Source organism: Danio rerio, chromosome 21, assembly GCF_052040795.2.
Source record: "Danio rerio strain M-AB ecotype USA chromosome 21, GRCz13ab, whole genome shotgun sequence".
In the NCBI taxonomy this organism is placed as follows: Eukaryota; Metazoa; Chordata; class Actinopteri; order Cypriniformes; family Danionidae; genus Danio; species Danio rerio.
This window is the reverse complement of record NC_141041.1, coordinates 46,867,362-46,889,303: the sequence shown is the minus strand read 5'-3', so window position 1 is coordinate 46,889,303 and position 21,942 is coordinate 46,867,362. Positions and strand designations below refer to the sequence as shown.

Genomic DNA, 21,942 nt, shown 5'->3' with positions numbered 1-21,942 from the left:
ATCCGCTGTGTAAAACATATGCTGGATAAGTTGGCGGTTCATTCTGCTGTGGCGACCCCTGATTAATAAAGAGACTAAGCCTAAAAGAAAATGAATGAATGTGTTTTTAAAAAAATTATTTAAATTGTCATTTTATTCAATTTATGTGATCATAATTTCATTTAAAATTTCTTTATTTATTTAAATTTTCCCCCATATGTTTGAATGAGCTGACTAATTTGATTCTGACTAATTTGACACATTAACCAACTCAATTTAAGATCAAATAACACGATGTGAATCTTACAGTATTGTCTCTTTTCTATAATACTTTATTTATTTGACCTTTTATACATTACTGTGACCTTGCTTTAAGATAGATTTAAAGTGATTTTTGTAACTTAGATTACCCCTAGCATAATCTTGTTCCTCGTTTTGTTGTCTATTGTTGTTGTTATAGTATGTATACCTTTTCTGCATATTTTTGTATACTTGCTGTTGCAATAAAATAAAATAAACTTAATTTTAGTAACTAACTTAGGGTATAATAAGGACAGGTCAGAATAAGTACGTTAGTCTATGTTCTTTCATTTTTACATATTGTGAAATGTTAACATGTTGTTTTGCTTAATGATAATTTAATTTGTTTACCAAAATGGGGTATCTTGTGTTTGTCCTACAACTTACTACTATTAAAATATTAATCATATTGTGGATATGCTAAGTGCATAACATTTGTTTGGCCAATATTTGAATAACAAACAATATTAGTCCCTGTTGTTACCTGACAAGTCATCTCCTGGGAAATGAGACAAACGCCGGTTCGCTCTTTTTTACCTTGTCAGCAGAGCTTTCAACGTGAGGATGATTATACATTGTCTTAGGAAGGCCATATTGTTTATATGTCGTTACTAAAAGGATGGGACGGTCTAAATCGCTTCTATTAACTTGTAACTTTAAATAATTTCCTCTCAAAAAGCACCATTCCGTCTTCAACGTGTAATACATCCCGGAAGAAAGAAGGTTTCCTTTATTCCAATTGGTCTGGTGAGAGCTTTTGTGCGCTCTTATTGGTCAGAAGAGAACCTCTCTTGCGCTGATTGGTCAGAAGCGTGCGCGTGCAACATCATGCGCTATTGTTGCAGGACAGCATGTAAATATGAACGCGCGTAGGTTTTACTGTTCTGCGGAAGCGAAATTGATTAAAATATTCCGTTATTTTGCTAATTGATTGCTTCTTTTTTGTTAATCTTACTGGCACAAGTATAAAAGAAATGCGTCAAGACGCGTGCATAAATTAACGCAACGGTACATTCTATGTTGATTGAATGGAGTCGACTGTTCTAGCGAACATGCGTCGGTGTTTATTGTTAGTTTTTTATTTAGTGCATGTATTGGCGGATACAGATTTTGCCAAATTTGACGGTGCACCGCCTTCTAAAATAGGTAGGCTTGATGTTTATGGTATGTTTCGTATAAATGTATGAAAAAAGGCCATACAATGCAGTCTGATAGTCCTTCTTGGCGTGTTTGCAGCTGTTGTTGGAGCAGGAATTGGAGGAACCGCTACAGCGCATTTCCTTAGGCAACATTTCGGGCCAGAAGTGAGAATTGATGTCTTTGAAAAGGGGTCAGTCGGTGGTCGTCTGGCTACTGTCACTGTGAACCACCAAGACTACGAGTCCGGTGGATCCATCATCCATTCCCTCAACCTGCACATGCAAGACTTTGTCCAGCAGTTGGGTCAGTTGCATTCATAACGTTTAACGTGTAAGTCTGACATTTAGGGGTAATATGATGCTAGGGATTGTTAAAATTGCGTGTAATTCTTCTCATAAATAGACTTCCCTGCTGAAAAACCCAGCTTAAACCAGCCTAGGCTGGTTGGCTGGTTTTAGCTGGTCAACTAGGCTGGTTTTAGAAGGGTTTTGGCCACTTCCAGGCTGGTTTCCAGCCATTTCCATCCTGGTTTTAGCTGGTCAGGCTGGGAGATGACCAGCTAAAACCAGCTTGACCAGCCTAGCCAAGCTGGGAGTCCAGCCAAAACCAGCTATATCCAGCTTAAACCAGGCTGGTCAAAACCAGGGTTATAGTACACATCAAATCAAAACTAACCGTATTGATTTTGTTAGCGCACATTGCTAGTTTTGCGGTAAACAAATCATCCGTGCATGTCATTAAAAAGACTTAATCATTTGCTCTTGTAATCTAAAATTGAAATCTGACAATGCACTTCATGTTTGTGTAGAGTTGAATTCTCAGATTAGGTCTGTCTAAGGTATTGGGCGTGGCTAACTTACTTAACCACACCCCTTCAGCTGTCAGTTTTGGCAGCGCTATGACAACAAACAGAAATGGTGAGGAGGAGTCTGTTTGGTTGTAAAAACTCTCCTGAAATCCATTTCCCGATCTTTCTGAATGAAATGCTTACTTGACTACATCCAGTAGTAGCAGTAGAAAAAACAAACCACACCCACTTTTTACTCATTTAATATTCCATTTCTCTAGGAATTGCATCACAATACAAAAAAAAGGTTGGAGCTTCTCGTCAGAGCTTAATTTGTGAATTGCGAGGTCCTGGAACAGATCAGGGTAACGGATCCGACATGTAAACACAGATTTGAATGCAGCGATTCGAAGGATTAATAAACAAATGCAAATCAGCATCATTTATAATTGATGTTGCGTGGGTGTTGAGATCCCGATCTTTCAATCATTAATTGTGTAGCTTACACTGACTGCATTAATGTTGGCTAAACAAGTAGTGACAAAAAAACACCTTTAATAACCTAAGAAACCCACCACATCCTGAATAACCCATCATAACTTCTTCTGTTATCATTATATTTTACACTAAAGCCTAAATGCTTTCATACATGTGATTTGAATGACGAGAGAGGTGATCACTCTGCAAGCATTACAAGTTTACGATTAATCTGCAAGTAAAAAAATGTATTAATCTGCAGGTCACATGTGTTTTGAACCATGGGTTGTGATCTGTACAAATCACGTATCAACCGTGATCTGTTACACCCCTATAAAGCACTGCTTTGAAAACAGCTATCACTACCTCATTGTATCCTAATCTGTAACCTTTACACCGTGTTTGGGGTCAGGATGACCCTGATGGCTCGTTTCCACTGACTGGTACAGTACGGTTCGGGTCGGTACGGTTCACCTTTATCAGGCTTGCGTTTCCACTACCAAGGGTACCCTTTTGGTGGGCGTGGTGTATGACAAAGTTTCAGTCTACGTCATTTTTGCTTGAGAAAATGTCTACAATAAAGTTGCATATGAACATATATGAACACATACAGACCCTTACAGTCTCCGATATGTTACCAAATACAGAAGAACTACACAAAACAGACATTTCGTCATTAATTAGGTTCAAAACAACACAAAGTATAGCCTACAGTCACAGCAAACCTCTCATCTGTGTCTGTAATCTTCAGCAGCACATGTAGCCTCTGTTAGAGAGTCACACCATCATTCCCAGTTCATATTAGTCCAAAAGGTGATAATAAAGATTAAAACAAAGCAGTTTGTTCACGTTTGCTAAAGAAATAGCGTGCTCCTTGGCTTCGCCTTTTTTCCGCCTTTTTATCCTTTTCTTTCTGAATGTGTCACTCTTGCGTTTGTCAGCTTCTCACAGGATCGGGTTTCCAAAGCTTGTCAATAATCAAGTGCATGTTATTATTATCAGATTAAGAAGTTTGTTATTTCAGATAGAGACGCGCGGCGAGCGCAAGAAAGAAAGTGAAACCACTCAGGCTTCAGACTGGCTCGTTAAAAACTACGCGGCACAGGGTAAATCTGCTCTTCTCCATGGCTTTGTGGCTGTTTATCATGACGACGACAGGGTTTGTTTGCAGGATCGACCATGGCTGCATATGTATTTATAATTCCGCTGTAATCTCTCGCTGTGTATTTCAAACATGCCGGGTCCTTTGTTTACATTTTTTTTTTTTAATTAATGTCAGGGTAACTATAACATCATAGAAATGCAAGAGTGTACATGAGTTTTACAGAGGAGCAAATAAACAAGTAAGCACATAAAAGAGAAAAGATAACAAGAATAAAAAGAAAAACAAATAATATTACCTTATGTGTTAAGAAAATTAAAAAAGGAAAATAAGTTAACCGTTCTAATGGCTTTAAGATTTTTAGAGGAAGCAATAGTTCTAATGTACTGTTGAATTTCCTTTTCAAAAACAATAAAACAAGGTATACGCTGAGAGAATTTACAGCGGTGTATATGGAATTTAGCAAGGATTAAAAGGAGATTAATAATGAAATATTCCTTACTTTTATCATCAGGAGCATTAAAAAAACCCAGCAGGATATCCTTAAAAGATAACAAGAATCCTGGTAATATTTTACGATGAATATCTAAAGAAAGTTCAATCCAAAAGCATTGTGTATGAGGGCAACTCCAAAAAATATGGTCAGCAGTTTCATTGGGTATATTACAGAACGAGCAGCATGTATCTATATCTGATTTAAATCTTTTCAAAAATGTCTTGGCTGGGTAAAATCTGTGTAACAGTTTAAATGAAGGGTCCTTTGTTTACATTCTGGCTTGTTGCGTCTACGAATGACGTATCTCTGTAAACCAATAGCGTTCAGCTGCGCGTGTAGCTCCACCTTTTGGGACCCTTTCTGCAGTTTGTCCGGTACGGTTTGGTTCGGTACGCCTTTTGATAGTGGAAACGGCCATAAAACCATACCAAACCGTACCGTACCGTACCACTCAGTGGAAACGGGCCATGAAAGACATTTCTTTCCCAAAAACACCGTTTTCTTCATCTCAGCAGCGTAAGATTTTGTGACTTTTTCAACATTATCTACCTATACACACACAAAACTCTGGCATTGATTAGGTTGAACGTGTGTAAAAAAAAAAAAAAAAAAAAGAAGTCAATAGTCAGTAATAGAACCCTAAATTAACATAGTAATTAACATCTCCCAAATCATAGCATAAATGTATAGAGCAGTAAACAAAAATATTGATATAATTATATTATTATAATGATATAATTTGTATTATTAGAAATATTTAGTTTTTTTATAATTACACTTCTTATCTTTGGGGTCACCCTGGACCCCAACACAAGGGGTTAAAACGCCTGCAGGGTTAAAAAAATTTCACAGTGCATGTACATTTTTACAGAAGTCATTCGCATATTTCAAACAAAGCATCTTGGGATGTAGGAAAACTGTGGATAACTGGAGAAAAAAGGTGCAGACATTAGACTATAATAAATCTCTCTAGTGTGCATGTGTTGAGTCCCTGATGTTGCGTACATTATCAAATCCAGTGTACATTGAAAGTTTAGCATAAAAAAGGTATGCTTTGTCATTTGGGGGTTGGTTTTAAATAATTTCTGTTCTTTTCAATGCTATTTAGTGTGTTTTGTGTTACCATCCACAGGGCTGAAGTACCGTAAGAGTGTGGCTGGGAAAACAGCAGTGTTCAGCGGAGAAGAGTTCATTCTAGAGGAGACAGACTGGTACCTGCTGGATCTGTTTCGCTTGTGGTGGCGCTATGGCATCAGCTTCATCCGTCTGCAGATGTGGGTGGAGGAGATCATGGAGAAGTTTATGAGGTGAGGGAAAGGCTTTATAAAGTTAAAAACAGCTCTAGTTTTCACAGGTTTGTGCAGAAACTGAAGCGTCTGTGATGTTTCAGTTGAGAGTGTTCCTGATCTGCAGCTTTAAATGGTTAGTTTAATGCTAAATGTAAATTCTGTCCTTTACTTATTTTTCAAATACCTTCATATTAGGGCAGGGCGATGATTAAAAAAGATATTTAACCAAAATTTATAATATATAACCAATGCAACTTCCTCATATTGTTTGTTTTTATACTATACCTTTAAAAAGGATCCATTATGTCCTATTTTACAAGATGTAAATGAAGGTCTCTAGAGGGTGTATGAAAATATTTGACCAACATACACTCACCGGTCACTTCATTAGGTACACCTTACTAGTACTGGGTTGGACCCCCCTTTGCCTTCAGAACTGCCTTAATCTTTGGTGGCATAGATTCAGCAAGGTACTGGAAATATTCCTCAGAGATTTTGGTCCATATTGACATGATCTATCTGTCCCATGACCATAGGTGAGAGTAGAAACGTAGATTGACCGGTAAATCGAGAGCTTTGCCTTTCGGCTCAGAAGAAACTCTAGGGAGGTGTTCCAGGCATGTCCCACCGGGAGGAGTCCTCGGGGAAGACCCAGGACACGCTGGAGGGACTATGTCTCTCGGCTGGCCTGGGAACGCCTCGGGATCCCCCCGGAGAAGCTGGAGGAAGTGTGTGGGGAGAGGGAAGTCTGGGGTTCACTCCTAAGACTGCTGACCCCGCGACCCAGCCCCAGAAAAGCGGCAGAAAATGAATGAATGAATGAATGATATCTGTCCCACATTTTGATTGTAATCATGCATGCACATTATACAAAATACTGTTTAATACAAAAAATATTGTTAGCAATGTTAAAATCAAGAATCAATTAATATTACATTTAAATACATTATTTTTGGATAACCATGCATCCCCAAAATACAAACGAACAGTTATTTTTAATATTGGCTTAACCAGGCTAAATAATAATGTACAACATTTTTCTAAAGGTGCCGTTGACTTGAAATTTTCACCTGATGTTGGTAACAACCAAAGAAATCCATATATGCAAAGAAAACAAATTAATTAGTTTATAAATTAAGTTCTGTGTAATCACATTAAATAATACAGGAAAAAATGTATCGAACACATAAAGAAAGTGAGGTGTAGAAAGGCAGTGAAAGCCCAGACAGCAGCTGAAATCTCTCAGTAGTTCTTCAGCAAACCTCTATCCTTCGTCAGTGTAAATTAATATTAGCTGCTTCAGTCCAACATCTACATTAGCAGGAAGATGAAGATCCAGGGTGGACATTTCAGCAAGCCAACGATCCAAAGCACAGGCAACAAATCTCTCAAATGCTTTCAGAGAAATAAAATCAAGCTGTCGAATGGCCTAGCCAGTCACCTGACTCGAATCCAATAGAGAATCCGAAATAAAGATCAGATTTGATAGACGAGACCCACAGAACCATCAAGATTTATACACTTTGTTGAAGTCTGTAAAAAAAATCACACCTGAGAAATTCACGTGACTTCATTTCCTTTGCATATATGGATTTCTTTGGTTGTTATCAACATCTGTTGAAAATTTAAAGTCAACAGCACCTTTAGAAATGTTTTCTGAGTAAAACTGTGACCTGAAGAAGCACGTGTCATTTTTAGCGTAGTTTTGGACGCGATATGTACAGCCCCATACAGATTTAACCTGAGAGATACAGTACAAGCACTGATCTATAATCGATATGTGATTACAAACCGTGCGGTGCGATTACAACTCCTAACACAATTTTAAACGCATATTTTGCAAACTACACAAAACAAGGCAACAATTTTAATGACACTTACAGGTTATGATGCGGTGGAAGAAGAAACTGGTCCATTTGAACTGTAAAAGTTACTGACAAAGTCCCTGTCAAAGTCTGACAGTCCCATAGTCTCTGCTGCAACTTTATTATCAAACGGCCGATGAATCCCCCGTTGCAGCGTAGGTTATTGTATCAAGAATTAGAAATATGACAGGAACAAACACAGCACTAGGTTGGCTATACTGTGGTGGTGTTGTGAGAATGAACTTTAACCCTTTATTTCCCGCAGCCGAATCTCCATCTGTCAGTGATCGTCATCTTTGTGTCATGATCAGTCCTGTGATCCCCTGCGCCTCCGCTAGTGTCTGAAGTGAAAGCGCGTTCACATTTTACCGGAACTGGAAGTACATATTTGGTGATATACCGTGTCGATGTGATCAAGCAAAAGATCCGAACCCTAACTCGATTCGTTTATTCGACTCCGAGTCAACTATTTCGCTAAAGAATCAATAGTTTAAACAGAGTGCACTATCAGATTTAAACCTCAGCTGGATGTTTTCATTCACTTAGAGCTGTGTTACACACTGCATGGAAGCTCGTTTTCAAAAACCCATAATTGGGGCTCTTTAAAAGCTGTGTTGGATGTTCATTTGTTCAGTGAAACGTCTCACCATCCACCTCATTTTCTCCTTCTTGCCAACTCATTTTTGGTTTCAGAATCTATAAATACCAGGCTCACGGCTATGCCTTCAGTTCAGTGGAGGAGTTGCTGCACTCTCTGGGCGGTTCGGGATTCATCAACATGACCCGCCGCTCTCTTTCCGAGTCTCTGCTAGAATTGGGCGTCTCTCAGCGCTTCATTGACGAAGTCATTGCCCCCATCATGAGGGTCAACTACGGCCAGAACATCAGCATCCCTGCATTTGTTGGTATGGATAGCACTTTCTTTACAGGTGTTGAGATATATAATATTTTGAAGTTAGAGTTATTAGCCCTCCTGTATATTTTTTCCCCCTGATTTCTGCTTAAAGAAGATTTTTTCAACACATTTTTAAACATAATAGTTTTAATAACTCATTTCTTATAACTAATTTCTCTTTGCCATAATGACAGTTCATAATATTTTACTGGATATTTTTCAAGATACTAGTATTCAGCTTAAAGTGACATTTCAAGGCTTAATTAGGTTAACTAGGCAGGTTAGGGTAATTAGGCAAGTTGTTGTATAACAGTGGTTTGTTTTGTAGACCAGGGGTTCCCAAACTTTTTAGCCCGGGACCCCCAAAATAACAATGCCAGTGACTCGCGACCCCCAATATCCTCTGAGGTGGTTATAAATACAGAAACCTTGCATGCAATGACGCAGACACACCAATTAAATTTGTGTCAGTGCTTTAAATGTGCCACAAAGTATAACCTGATGTTATAAAATCAAAATGCATCTGACGCTATTGCTGCCTTTAATATAATGTAATTACCCCAGGGGTCGCAATCCAATAGAACTAGTAACTATAAGCTACTATAGTAACTATATAGTATATAGTAACTATAAATGACTATTTTTATTTTCAGTATAGTTATGGATAAAATATGTTAATTCTTATGGTTTAATAAAAATAAATAGATTTTTGGAAATCACCAGGCGACCCCCCTTCATTGCACCGCGACCGCCCTGGGGGGGTCCAGACCCCCACTTTGAGAACCACTGCTGTAGACTATCAAAGAAAAAATGTTTAAGGGGCTAATAATTTTGACATTAAATGGGTTTAAAATAATTCAAAACTGCTTTTATTCTAGCCGAAATTAAACAAACAAGACTTTCTCCAGAAGAAAACATATTATAGGAAATACTGTGAAAAAGTCATTGGGAAAATTCACAGGAGGGCTAACAATTTTGACTTTGACCAAATTAAATTTAAGACTTTAATTTCATAAATTCATAAGTACTCGATTGTCAAAAACAAAGACATACATTCCTTCCATTTAAATCTTTTACAGTACCACTGACAAATAATGCACATTTGATCAATATTTCAGAAACTGCATTTCATTATTACCAGTATTGAATTCAACTAATTTAAATAAAGTTATTTTCTACATTTTTAAAAATTACTCTGACATTGGTGTTATAAAATCAAAATGCGTTTTGATTACCAAAATGGTAACGTAAATATTTAGTGAAATGTTAAGTGCAATAAGGACTTTCATGGCGCAACATATGCTGTGGTATAGAGCTGCACAATTCTGGCTAAAATGAGAATCGCAATTTTTTTTGCTTAAAGATCACGATTTTTCTCACGATTCTGTATATGTTAATAAAGGTATGGTAAAAACAAACATATGGCACAACATCAATAATAATATTATGTGTGGGTCTACTGGTTTCTATAAATAATTCTGTTCTACTTATAAGAATTCTGAGGTTGAATTATGATGTTTGAGATTGCAATCTGTCATTGATAACATGATTAGACAATTTTTTTCACTGGTAAAATCAGACATTTGTTATTATTAGATTATATTCAACAATGTATAGGCTAGAGTAAGTATACTGACACTGTAAACATTTATTTTCATGCACAACTCTGTTCGCTATGAAAGAAAAAACATCAGATGCTTGCCGTAATCATAACTCTAAAATGCGATTTGATCATTTGAATGAAGTGCACACTTTCAGTTTCATTTTGACTGCTAAGTGTTGTTCATACTTCGCGCGCGGCTCCCAAACGATTCCTCTGTGCCACAAACTGAGTATTATTTACAACTGTATTACCTGTTACAGCATATGCAAGTTCTGTTCACTAAAGTAGACGAGCGAGCATCTATCATTAAGTAGAGCGCGCTCCCTCCCTCTCTCTGATAACAGCTCACGGTCAGCAGCCCACGTCACGTGTGATTTCCCAGCCGCGAAAACATCATTATATGAAGACAAAAATGACATTGTTAGGTGAATTATACCTTATAAATACAGTATGTGACTCATTCAACATAATTTGGAGGTGTCAATGTCACTGAGCAACATGTGTGAAACAATAAAAAGACTCGTGCAGCCGCCTTTTCTTCTCTCCTGAATTTGAAAATATGATTGACAGAATCGTAGAAATGCTGGATTAAGATCGTCTAGGGGGTCGAATCGAGATCGCGATCTTTTTTCGAATAATTGTGCAGCTCTACTGTGGTATAAATTACAAATGCCTCATTTCAACTGAGAGATACAGTACAGGTCACCTTTATCAGGCTTGTGTCTACCACTGCCAAATGGAACCAATGGTATCCTTTTGGTACGCGTGGTGTACGACAGAAAGTTGCAGTCAACGTTTTTCTCGCTTGAAGTTCACATATCGCATGAGAAGCACTTCTTACTAATCACATGCTTTATATACATAAATACTTATCAGACCCCAAAGTTTTTAGCGATTTTTGCGATCGCTGAATGAAACGCAAACTCAACAAAATGTCTGAATTCCTCGAGCTCGAGTCGATGTTGTAAATGAGGGCGATGCCAACCCTCTCGTCCACCAGCAGAGGGAGCCATCGCCCGAATTCTGATTCGACTCATGGACTCAAAATCCCATAAGCCCTTCTACCTGTCACTGATTGCGGTCCAGGTGCCTCTCATCATCCCAGCGCATATATACCACACTCACGCTCTGGTTCATTGCGAAGTCTTGATTTGCCCTGCTGTCATTACTGAGCGATTTCCTCTCCATTCCTCCGTTTGATCTGTGTTTTGACCCTTTGCCCGACTCAACGATTAAGAAAGACATCGGCCTGCCCTGAACTCCAGCCTGTTATTTCGACTAAGTAAGATATCTGCCTGCCTTGAACTCTAGCCTGTACCTCGTTCTGATTCCTGGTTTGTCCCTTGTTGTTGCTTGTATGTGTGCTTTCAATAAAGCTTGCAAATGGATTCAATGCCGTTTGACTCATCACAACAGTCGACCATGGCTTGTTATTATATGTATATATTATTACGGTGTAATGTCTCGGCTGTGTGTTTAAAAAAGGGGCTTCGTTTCCTTCCTTTCATTCTCCTGGCGTGTGCACGCACTAATGATGTTTCTCTGTAAACCAAGAGCGTTCAGCTGCGCGTCGTGTTCCGCTTTTTGGTACCCTTTTGTTGTGCTAGGTACCCTTTGGAAATAGGGTTGGGCATCTAAGCTATAATGCCGATCCGATACGCATCTCAATACAAAGAATACGATCCGATATATTAGCGATACATTTATGACATATTGCGATGCGACACGATACGATTCACATCCATATCACGATACAATGCGATAATTCAGCACTAACTAATTAGATCAAGTTTATGAGATTATGTGAAAGAGGATGCTGTGCCATTGAATGAGTTTGATTATTTATTAACCAAGCAAAACCAAGACTTTTTTTACAAACTGGCTTTTCTCTCAGAGCCAGAGTGTCAGTTTACAGTAGAGGGCCATTTTAGAACCTATAGCACATATTATTTAAGTATTTTCAAGATAAACAGAATGTATAAGTGCAATATATATAAATATATACATATATATATATATATATATATATATATATATATATATATATATATATATATATATATATATATATATATATATATATTTGCACTCTTTTAACATAAAGGTTGAGCATTGCACAACAAGAATTGTGATTTAACTTTAACTATGAAAACAAGTTTTACAAAGATATATTTTGCCACTGATTATTCAAAACTTAAGGTCGTGAACTAGCAGTGTTATGCTGCGTTGAAACATCACTGTCACTGTAAACAACAGGCTAATAAAAATATAACAAACCAGCAATCTTCTTGCTGTGAGGTGGTCAAACTACCCACTGTGCCACCGTGACACCCATTATTTTTATCATTATTATTATTATAGTTAAATAAAAATTAACAGGAGGAGGTGTTTAAAACCGCCTAGTGAGGCAGTATAGAGAGGGCGGCGTCCGCAACACCCAGTTATATCCGCGCATAGGGTGGCAGAATAGAGGTCCGCGACACCCGCGCGTCCTCAGTTATATCCGCGCATAGGGCGGAAGAATAGAGGTCCGCGACACCCGCGCGTCCTCAGTTAAATCCGCGCATAGGGCGGAAGAATAGAGGTCCGCGACACCCGCGCGTCCTCAGTTAAATCCGCGCATAGGGCGGCAGAATAGAGGTCCGCGACACCCGCGCGTCCTCAGTTATATCCGCGCATAGGGCGTACTGCCCGCGTATTTTATAGATGCGCGGCACATTTTGCAAATTGCATCTGTCCTGTAAAGTCGTCCATCCTTAAATCCATAATGTTGCCATACTTTAGATTTAAAACTCAGTGGGGAATAAAATGTTTGTTTTGCTTCTCGCGCTTTCTGAGGGCGCACCACTAGCTTCATCCGCACACCTGATACACTGAGTTGTAGTGTACACATCCGCAAATCCGTTGCTAAGGCTTACTTTATGTAGGTCGATTAAATTATGCGCCAAAAACAGGTTGACAACACTTGTTAATAAATAAAAAATACATTCTATATTAAAAAAATAAGCTGTATCTCGGAAAAACCGATGCATCTCGCAAAAACCGATGCATCTCGATTTGCTTCCAAAATTTCATTCATCCTCTGCTGCTCAACCGATGCACTCGCATCGTGCACGCGCATGACCGCGTATCGATACATATCGATAAATCTTCCCATCCCTATTTGGAAAGGCATCCCAAAAAGTGGTACAGTACGGTTCGCTTTTTTTTACCTTTTGACAGTGGAAACAGCCAAAAAGCATATTGAACCGTCCCATACCACTCAGTGGAAACAGGCCAAAAGGTGCTTGATTTAAAATTAATGGTGCTTTAAAAATTCCTCAAGTCCTTGCATGAATCTGCTGTTCATGAAAGTGTGGGAACCCTGAGAATAAAAATGCCATGTTAAAAAAAGCCACATCCGGCAGCTAGATGAGGAGGTAGTAGTGTTTTGCTCTGCTCTTACTATTTTTAATTTTATTAACGCCAATTACACGCGAGTATACTTTGAAAAAGACAAATTTGTCTCCACTAAAATCCTGCATCTACGGTTAACTGATCTGTATTAAAATGGCGAGCAAAAGTGTGTAAAAATTGACAAGACAAACGTGGCTTGATAGTCCCTACCTAAAGCAAGCTAGCATAGAGGTCGCTGCTAACTCTACATGCAACAGTTGCACTGAGCAATCTTCGCTAGAGGACAAAACACTTCTTCAACTGGTTAAGACTTAACTGATATCCTCACGCGACTAGATGTTAAGCTTTTGGTCTGAGATTGTATTGATCATCGAAACATTTCATTCAGAAGTCAAAACCAAAATGGATGCCCTACAACTGGGCTTAGGCGGTATCCAAATTTTGATACCGTCAAACCTCCTCCATATTTGACCCCGGTCTCCGGTATTACCGTGCATAATAAAAAAAAATATGACGTAAGGCTCAGACAGTGTCACCAAACTGTTAGCTTGTGCCTAAATCATTCAGAAACTGAACACCGTATATGTGACCTTAGGTTCGCAGGCACCTGTTTGTCTTGTTCGTATTAGAGATCTGCGCAGGACGCTCTCTCTTTCTCACACACACACACACACACAGAGAGAGAGAGAGACGCACAGCACTACGCTCTCTCTCTCATTCACAAAGACACACACACACACACAAACAAACAAACAGCATCTACACGGATGCGTGCGTGCTCGCTCGCTCGGGAGCAATATTGTTAGACCGCGTGCCTGCTCCCTTTCAAGTTATACAAGAGTTACCGACCGCTCTCGCGGTTTATTCATAAATTTATTCCCGCACCGCGGGAATGCAGACCTCTAGTTCATATTTACCACGTCTCCCTTCTCGTTCGGTCGAAACCCGAAATACTGCCAAACTGCAGGTCACTTGCTGCGCGACTCGCCACCTCACCTCTCCCTGTCCCTCTCTCTTTCTCCTCCACACTGTCGCGTGATGACAATCACGCATACGCATTTGTAGGCATTAAATAAGTAATATTTAATACTTGTCTCCTATTTAAGTGCATTGTTTTTATGACAGTATAACGGTATTGAAACTGACACTGTTGCTATTTTTAGATCCCGCGGTATACCATATTACGGTATTACCGCCCAAGCCTACCGACAACTAGAGATAGCAGGACAAATTTATTCCGTTTAAACTAGGCAATCTTATATGACTGACACTATGAAGAAAATGGAAACGGTGCTCAACTTCCACCATGACTCGCTCGAGACAATGGAATCTACATTTTCAACTTTTATAAAACAAATACAGAAGCTGCAAAAGCAACAACAAGATCTCCAGAATAGGAGTTGTCGACCAAAATCTGCAAATAATCGGCATACCTGAAGATGCGGAGAAGGGCCGGCCCACTGACTTCATGTCTGGTTTTTTCTTAGAGGTATTAGGTGAGGATTTACCGGTCCTTCTTTCTGTGGTATTAAATCGCGCTTACCGCGCCCTCGCTCCGAATTCCCGGGCCCAGAGCAATGAGTGTTTTAAAAAAAAGTCATGTTAGTTATCTTCCTATTCATCTGTTCTGAGTGCTGTGTTTGTCTGGGACAGGTGCTGTGTCTCTAGCTGGTGCTCAGGCCAATCTCTGGGCCGTGGAAGGAGGAAACAAGCTGGTGTGCTCAGGACTGCTCAAACTGGCCAGAGCTAATCTCATCCAGAGTCCAGTTACAACTGTTACTCTCCGCTCAACAGGTATTTCACATGGCCATCAATTCAAAAATAAATGAACAAAACAAAAGTGAGAAAGGGTGGCTCAGTGGATAGCACTGTCACCTCACAGCAAGAAGGTCGCTGGGTCGAGTTCCGGCTGGGCCAGTTGGCATTTCCATGTGGAGTTTGCATGTTCTCCCAGTGTTGGTGTGGGTTTCCTCCAGGTGCTCCGTTTCCCTCCACAGTCCAAACACATGCGCTATTGGAGAATTGACTAAACTAAATTGTCCGTAGTGTGTGTGTATATGTGTTTCCCAATACTGGGTTGCTGCTGGAAAGGCATCTGCTATGTAAAACATATGCTGTAATAGTTGGCGGTTCATTCCGCTGTGGCGACCTCTGAAATATAGACTAAGCTGAAGAAAAATGAAAGGAAAATTAAAATTCTGCTATGATTTCTGCTATGATGATGCTCTTCCAGACCTCTAATGGTGTGTGTTTAATACCACAGGCTCTTTAAATGCTGTTCTTTTCGTGAGCAGCCTGCGTTTCTAACTGACAGCAGTATCTAACACATCTGTCCTATTGATAGTAGCAGCAGAATGTCACTGCGTCCCAGTGGTGTCTGTTGCTTATGGGTCACTGATAAAGAAGAGTGTCCAACAGCAAAGAAAAGGACAGATCTTCTGAGAATCTAGTTTCAAATATAAAAGACAGATTCTTGGAAATATCCTCTCTCTGCTCTTCACGTGGTTTTGAGAATCTTTTATGACATGAAGACGAAGGAATAAATGTGGGGTAATCGACAAGAGTAATTTAAGGTTTTTGTTAGACCTGGAGTATTTTTGAATGTATCAGGATTATTATGACGAAAAAAATGTAAAGTATTTTAAAGAATTTGTCTTTTATATATATAAATAAAAGATTTTCAAGACGCTTCTATACAGCTTAAAGTGGCATTAAAGGCTTAACTAGGTTCATTAGGTTAACTAGGCAGGTTAGGGTAATTAGGCAAGTTATTTGTGTAATAATGGTTTGTTCTGTTGACTATCAAAGTTTTTTTTTTTTGCTTAAAGGGGCTAATAATTTTGACCTTAATGTTTATTAAAAAATTAAAAGCTGCTTTTATTCTAGCCGAAATAAAAAATAATACTTTCTCCTGAAGAAAAAATAATATCAGACATACTTTGAAAATTTATTTGCTCTGTTAAACATCATTTGGGAAAAATGTAAAAAATAAAAAATCAAAGGGAAGGGAGGGGGGGGTGGGGGGGGGTGGATAATTCCGAGTTCAACTGTATGTAATGGTATATATTCACACACACACACACACACACACACACACACACACACACACACACACACACATATATATATATATATATATATATATATATATATATATATATATATATATATATATATATATATATATATATATACACACACACACACACACACACATACACACACACACAGTTGAAGTCAGAATTATTCAACTGTACAGCATACAAACAATGGCGCCAATGAGAGCGATCATGTGGTGAATGTTGATCTGCCACTCCTATGTCAAGTTGCGGTCGGTCTCAAACCTGCTCCAATTGGTCCACCGTTTTTATGTTGTTAAATTGAAAAAAAAAAGGACTGTGTGTGTTTATATCACCCCAATGTGACGGTCTGTACACTATACCTACACACATGGCTGTCCAAAGAGCTTGAAAAATAGATTTTTCACCATAGGTGCCCTTCAAAACTAAAGTGGGTGGATTGAATAATACAATAATTTGCTTCACATTTTAAAAATGAAGAAATTTCTTTTTTATTTCAGGGGAAGAGCACCAGTATGAGCTCACCTACAGCTCTCAAAGCGAACAGACATCCGAGCTCTACGACATCGTAGTAATAGCGACACCGCTCCAACAAAATGTCAACTCTGGCATTTCATTCCAGGGTTTTGAGCCTCAAATTCCAGAAATGGTGGGCTCCTACCACCAAACGGTGGCCTCCATCATCCATGGCTACCTAAATTGCACCTACTTTGGCTTCCCAGATCCAAAGCTCTTCCCATTTTCAAGCATTCTCACAACCGACACCGATGAGCTGTTCTTCAACAGCGCCGCCAGCGTCTGTCCCGTCAACATAACCTCCGGTTTCCGCCGAAAGCAGCCTCAGGAGGCGGGAGTTTACAAGGTGTTCTCCCCAAAACCTCTGGAGAAGAGTGAGCTGAAGACCCTTTTTAAGTCCTACTATTCTGTGCAGGTCACCGATTGGATGGCCTACCCTCATTACGGCAGCACTCAAGGCTTGCCGCCAGTTGTGCTGCATGAAAACATGTACTTTCTTAATGGAATCGAGTGGGCAGGGAGTGCCATGGAGATGAGCTCAGTGGCAGCCAAGAATATTGCACTGTTGGCCTACCACCGCTGGAACAGACAGTCGGAGATGATTGACCAGAAGGATCTCATGCACAAAGTCAAGACGGAATTGTGACGCATCCAATTTGCTATTTAAAGTAATTTTTATGGATCATGGCCTTAATTTACAACTCCCCTAGAGTTTCGTTTTTAATCCATTCAGCCAATTTTTGTGTCATTTAGCTTAGCATAGATCATTGAATTAGATTAGACCATTAGCATCACGTGCAAATTTTAAAAGAGTTAATTTTCTTATTTAAAGTTTGACTCTACTGTATACGTTGTGTACTAAGACTGACAGGACCATGAAGATTTGCTATTTTCTAGGCCGATATGGCGAGGAACTGTACTCGTATTCTGGCGTAATAATCGAAGAACTTTGCTGTCGTACCATGCCTGCAACAGGCACAATGATATTACGCAGATTCTAACTGGTGGTTCAAGTGTAGGGTTTGGTGCTAGGGATTATTTTAAGGCACTGTGTAACATTGCCCCTACTGCAGCCATGGTACAGCAGCAAAGTTCCTTGATTATTACGCCGGAATGAGAGTATAGCTCCTAGACACAACAGTCTATGAATTAGAAACCTAATTTTCCATCTGTCTAAGTACATGATGTAACTACAGAAGAGTCATGCTTTAAATAATGAAATTATCATAACTTTTTTTAAAATTGAGTGAGATGCTAATGGTCTAATCCGATTTAATAATCTATGCTAAGCTAAGCTAAAAGTGCTGGATATCAGCTGATAACAGTTTAACTCTAGTGTAGTTATAAAATTAGCCTATATTTGAGCAAAAACAGGTCAATAATAAGGAGAATTATGATATATTAAGTGACCATGCATCATGACTTGCCACATGCACCATGACCAGGATTTATTACCTGCTGAGGCCACTTTAACCAATAATGTGCAAGCATTGTACACAATCGACCAATCATGGTGTATTTGAAGGTGGGATCTACAGAGAATGTTCAAAATGATGTAAATACATGTGTATATATGAAGTGTTCAGATGCAAAAACCTCTAAATGCCATCTGAAATTTCCATCGGAAATGAGCATTTTTCTCAGACTCCTGTGTTTATGTTGAGTTTCATTTTAAAAACCTTAAAACGAGTGTATTCTTTGCCAAAAACCTGAAATTACTGAACCTACACACAGGAGCCTGATAAAAAAAGTTCATGTTTGAAGGAACTTTCAAACGGCTTTTAGAGGTTTTTGCATCTGAACTCTTCATATGATAGCTGCATGACTTCAAAGTAGCATGAGAGCGATTTGATAGTGCCATATGATGCCTACACCTCTTACAAATGTCATACAGTGATCAGTCTGTACAGTGTAAACAGTCAAAACCTGGACTTTTTAGGGTCTTTATGAGGACAGGAGAGTGGAGATTACGGACAGAAAGAATTGGAAGTAGCGTGAAAGGGCAAGGATCGGCAAAGGACCTCAAGCCGGGACTTGAACTCGGGTCACCGTGAGCACATTATTGCTATGTGTCGACACACTGAACCACTTGGCAACACACTCAGAAATGAAGATACATCACTAATGTAGTTAAAAATCTTTTGAAAGCTAGTACACAATGTAACAACAGAAGAGTCAAGCTTTAAATAATAAAATGATCAAAACACTTTTTTGAAAATTTTGAGCGAGATGCTAATGGTCTAATCCGATTCAATGATCTATGCTAAGCTAAAAGTGCTCCTGCCAGACCAGGAGATCGGCTGAATGGATTGAAAAATAGTGAAACTCAACTGTTTATCTCTAGGGTAGTTATAAAATGAGGCTATATTCAAAAGAGGTCAATAATAAAGATAAATATGATCTATTAAGTGACCATACTGGCCACATGTGTCATGGGCAGGATTTATTACCTGCTGAAGCCAGTTTGATCAATAATGTGCAAGCATTGTACACAATCGACCAATCGTGGTGCATGTGAAGGTGAGATCTACAGAGAACGTTCAAAATGACGTAAATTCATGTATGTATGAAGAGTTCAGATGCAAAAACCTCTAAAGGCCATCGAAAATGAGCACGTATATGTTGAGTTATTTCATTTTAAAAACCTTTAGAAGAGTGTATTCTTTGCCATAAACTTGAAATTACTGAAACTACACACAAGAGCCTGACAAAAATGTCCCTTTTTGAAGGCACTTTCAAACGCCTTTTAGAGGTTTTTGCATCTGAACTCTTCATATGATAGCTGCATGACTTCAAAGTAGCATGAGAGCGATTTGATAGTATACAGCGCTATATGATGCCTCTTACGAATGTCATATAGTGATCAGTCTGTACAGTGTAAACAGTCAAAACCTGGGCTTTTTAGGGTCTTTATGAGGACAGGAGAGTGGAGATTACGGACTGAATGAATTGGAAGTAGAGTGAAAGGGCAGGGATCGGCAAAGGACCTCAAGCCAGGACTTGAACTCGGGTCACCGTGAGCACATTATTGCTATGTGTCGACACACTGAACCACTTGGCAACACACTCAGAAGTAAAGGTACAAAATTTATCACTGATGTAATTAAAAAACTTTCAAAAGCTCCACTTTTGTATCGTACAGGTGGACATTACTTGGTTGAGTTTCCACTTTTGTCTCTTTAAGGTTTACTTTTGTTCCTTTATGGTACTATAAGGAACACATTTGTACTTTTTAGGTATTAATATGTATCTGTAAAGACCTGCTAGGAACAAAAATGTAATTCCACCCCAGTGACTTTATTTCTGAGCGGCACCGACCAAACCTAGACCTTTTTTGGGCTATATAGAACTCCTGGCCTGGTGGTATCCCATAATATATACCACATATATTCACAATGATATTAAAGTTTGGACAAAGCCAAAAGTAGTTCTCGTTTCTACACAACAATGCTTCTGTTTTAGTTTTCAGGTCGCTGAAGTCTGCCAGATGTTTGGTGAATGTGAACAGCAGTGTGGTCTTAGGCTAAACGCTTGATCTTAATCAGACGGCGGTAATGTGTGGGACGTGTTCTCTATTACTGACCAACTGACCAACCAACATCTCTGTGAGCTCATGTTTATCTTTTAACTGTGATGAAGTGACCACGTATGAGAGGATGAAAGTTAGCATTGCATTTCATTGTTTTTTTTATGTTTGCTGATGAAGTCCTAAGTTGTACATGCTATGTATGTGTACTCTTCACTAGGCTAGGAAATGTCTTGGCAGGAAATAATCTATTATTAAAACTATTTATTATGGCAGCTTGACTTTCTCAGTTTAATAAATAATGGCGTATGGTGTTCTCAGTAGCTTTCTTTCATCTGATTTTGCTGAATACGGATGTGCTTTGGTGCATAATTAGTCATAAAGCGGTCAAAGGGGTATCAAGCGTCAAGACAACACACAGATGCGTAAGTGCATTTTTAAACTACAATCTACCTAAAAATGTCTGTGTGTGTATGTACATATATATATATATATATATATATATATATATATACATATATATATATATATATATATATATATATATATATATACATATATATATATATATATATATATATATATATATATATATATATATATATATATATATATATATATATATATATATATATATATATATATATATATATATATATATATATATATATATATATATATATATATATACATATATATATATATATATATATATATATATATACATATATATATATATATATATATATATATATATATATATATATATACATATATATATATATATATATATATATATATATATATATATACATATACATATATATATATATATATATATATATATGTATATGTATATATATATATGTATATATATATATGTATATATATATATATATATATATATATATATACATATATATACATATATATATATATATATACATATATATATATATATATATACATATATATACATATATATATATATATACATATATATATATATATATATATATATATATATATATATATATATACATATATATATACATATATACATATACATATATACATATACATATACATATACATATATATATATATATATATATATATATATATATATATATATATATATATATATATATATATATATATATATATATATATATATATCCTGAGTTTGGATACCCTTTTTTAAATCATTGGTGGAGTTCATGTCAGTAAACTTGGGTAGTGATGATCTGTTAGAGCTAGCAAACTCTAACCAGTGCTGCCATTCCTCAAATGCTGACGTCATACTTAAACGTTCTTCCTTAGTATGTGGTCTAGTGAATGTCTATCTAATAATAATGATAGGCAAGGGTGCCCTCTGTTGGTAAGAGTGGGGATGGTATTGTATACCAATTGAATAGACACATTACAACCTCCCCTTGGCAACAACCTAGTGTACAGTTTGTTTTTGCTTATTGGATTGCAAAATGAACC

The 21,942-nt window shown here is 37.9% G+C and overlaps 1 protein-coding gene across 2 annotated transcripts; it reads left to right on the top strand.

The window, feature by feature from the left end:
- The first annotated feature begins 1,107 nt into the window (after positions 1 to 1,107).
- On the top strand, positions 1,108 to 20,765 carry pcyox1l (prenylcysteine oxidase 1 like). Of its 2 annotated transcripts, none has more exons than XM_087301943.1 (6): positions 1,108 to 1,425; positions 1,516 to 1,722; positions 5,414 to 5,588; positions 8,129 to 8,340; positions 14,983 to 15,123; positions 16,910 to 20,765. In XM_087301943.1, exons 1-6 carry the CDS (start codon positions 1,308 to 1,310, stop codon positions 17,569 to 17,571), a joined length of 1,515 nt encoding a protein of 504 aa, XP_087158069.1. In that variant the 5' UTR covers positions 1,108 to 1,307; the 3' UTR covers positions 17,572 to 20,765. The 2 variants fall into 2 exon arrangements, with proteins under 2 accessions (XP_087158069.1, XP_087158070.1); XM_087301944.1 differs by having other exon boundaries at positions 1,516 to 1,749.
- The last annotated feature ends 1,177 nt before the right edge of the window (positions 20,766 to 21,942 follow it).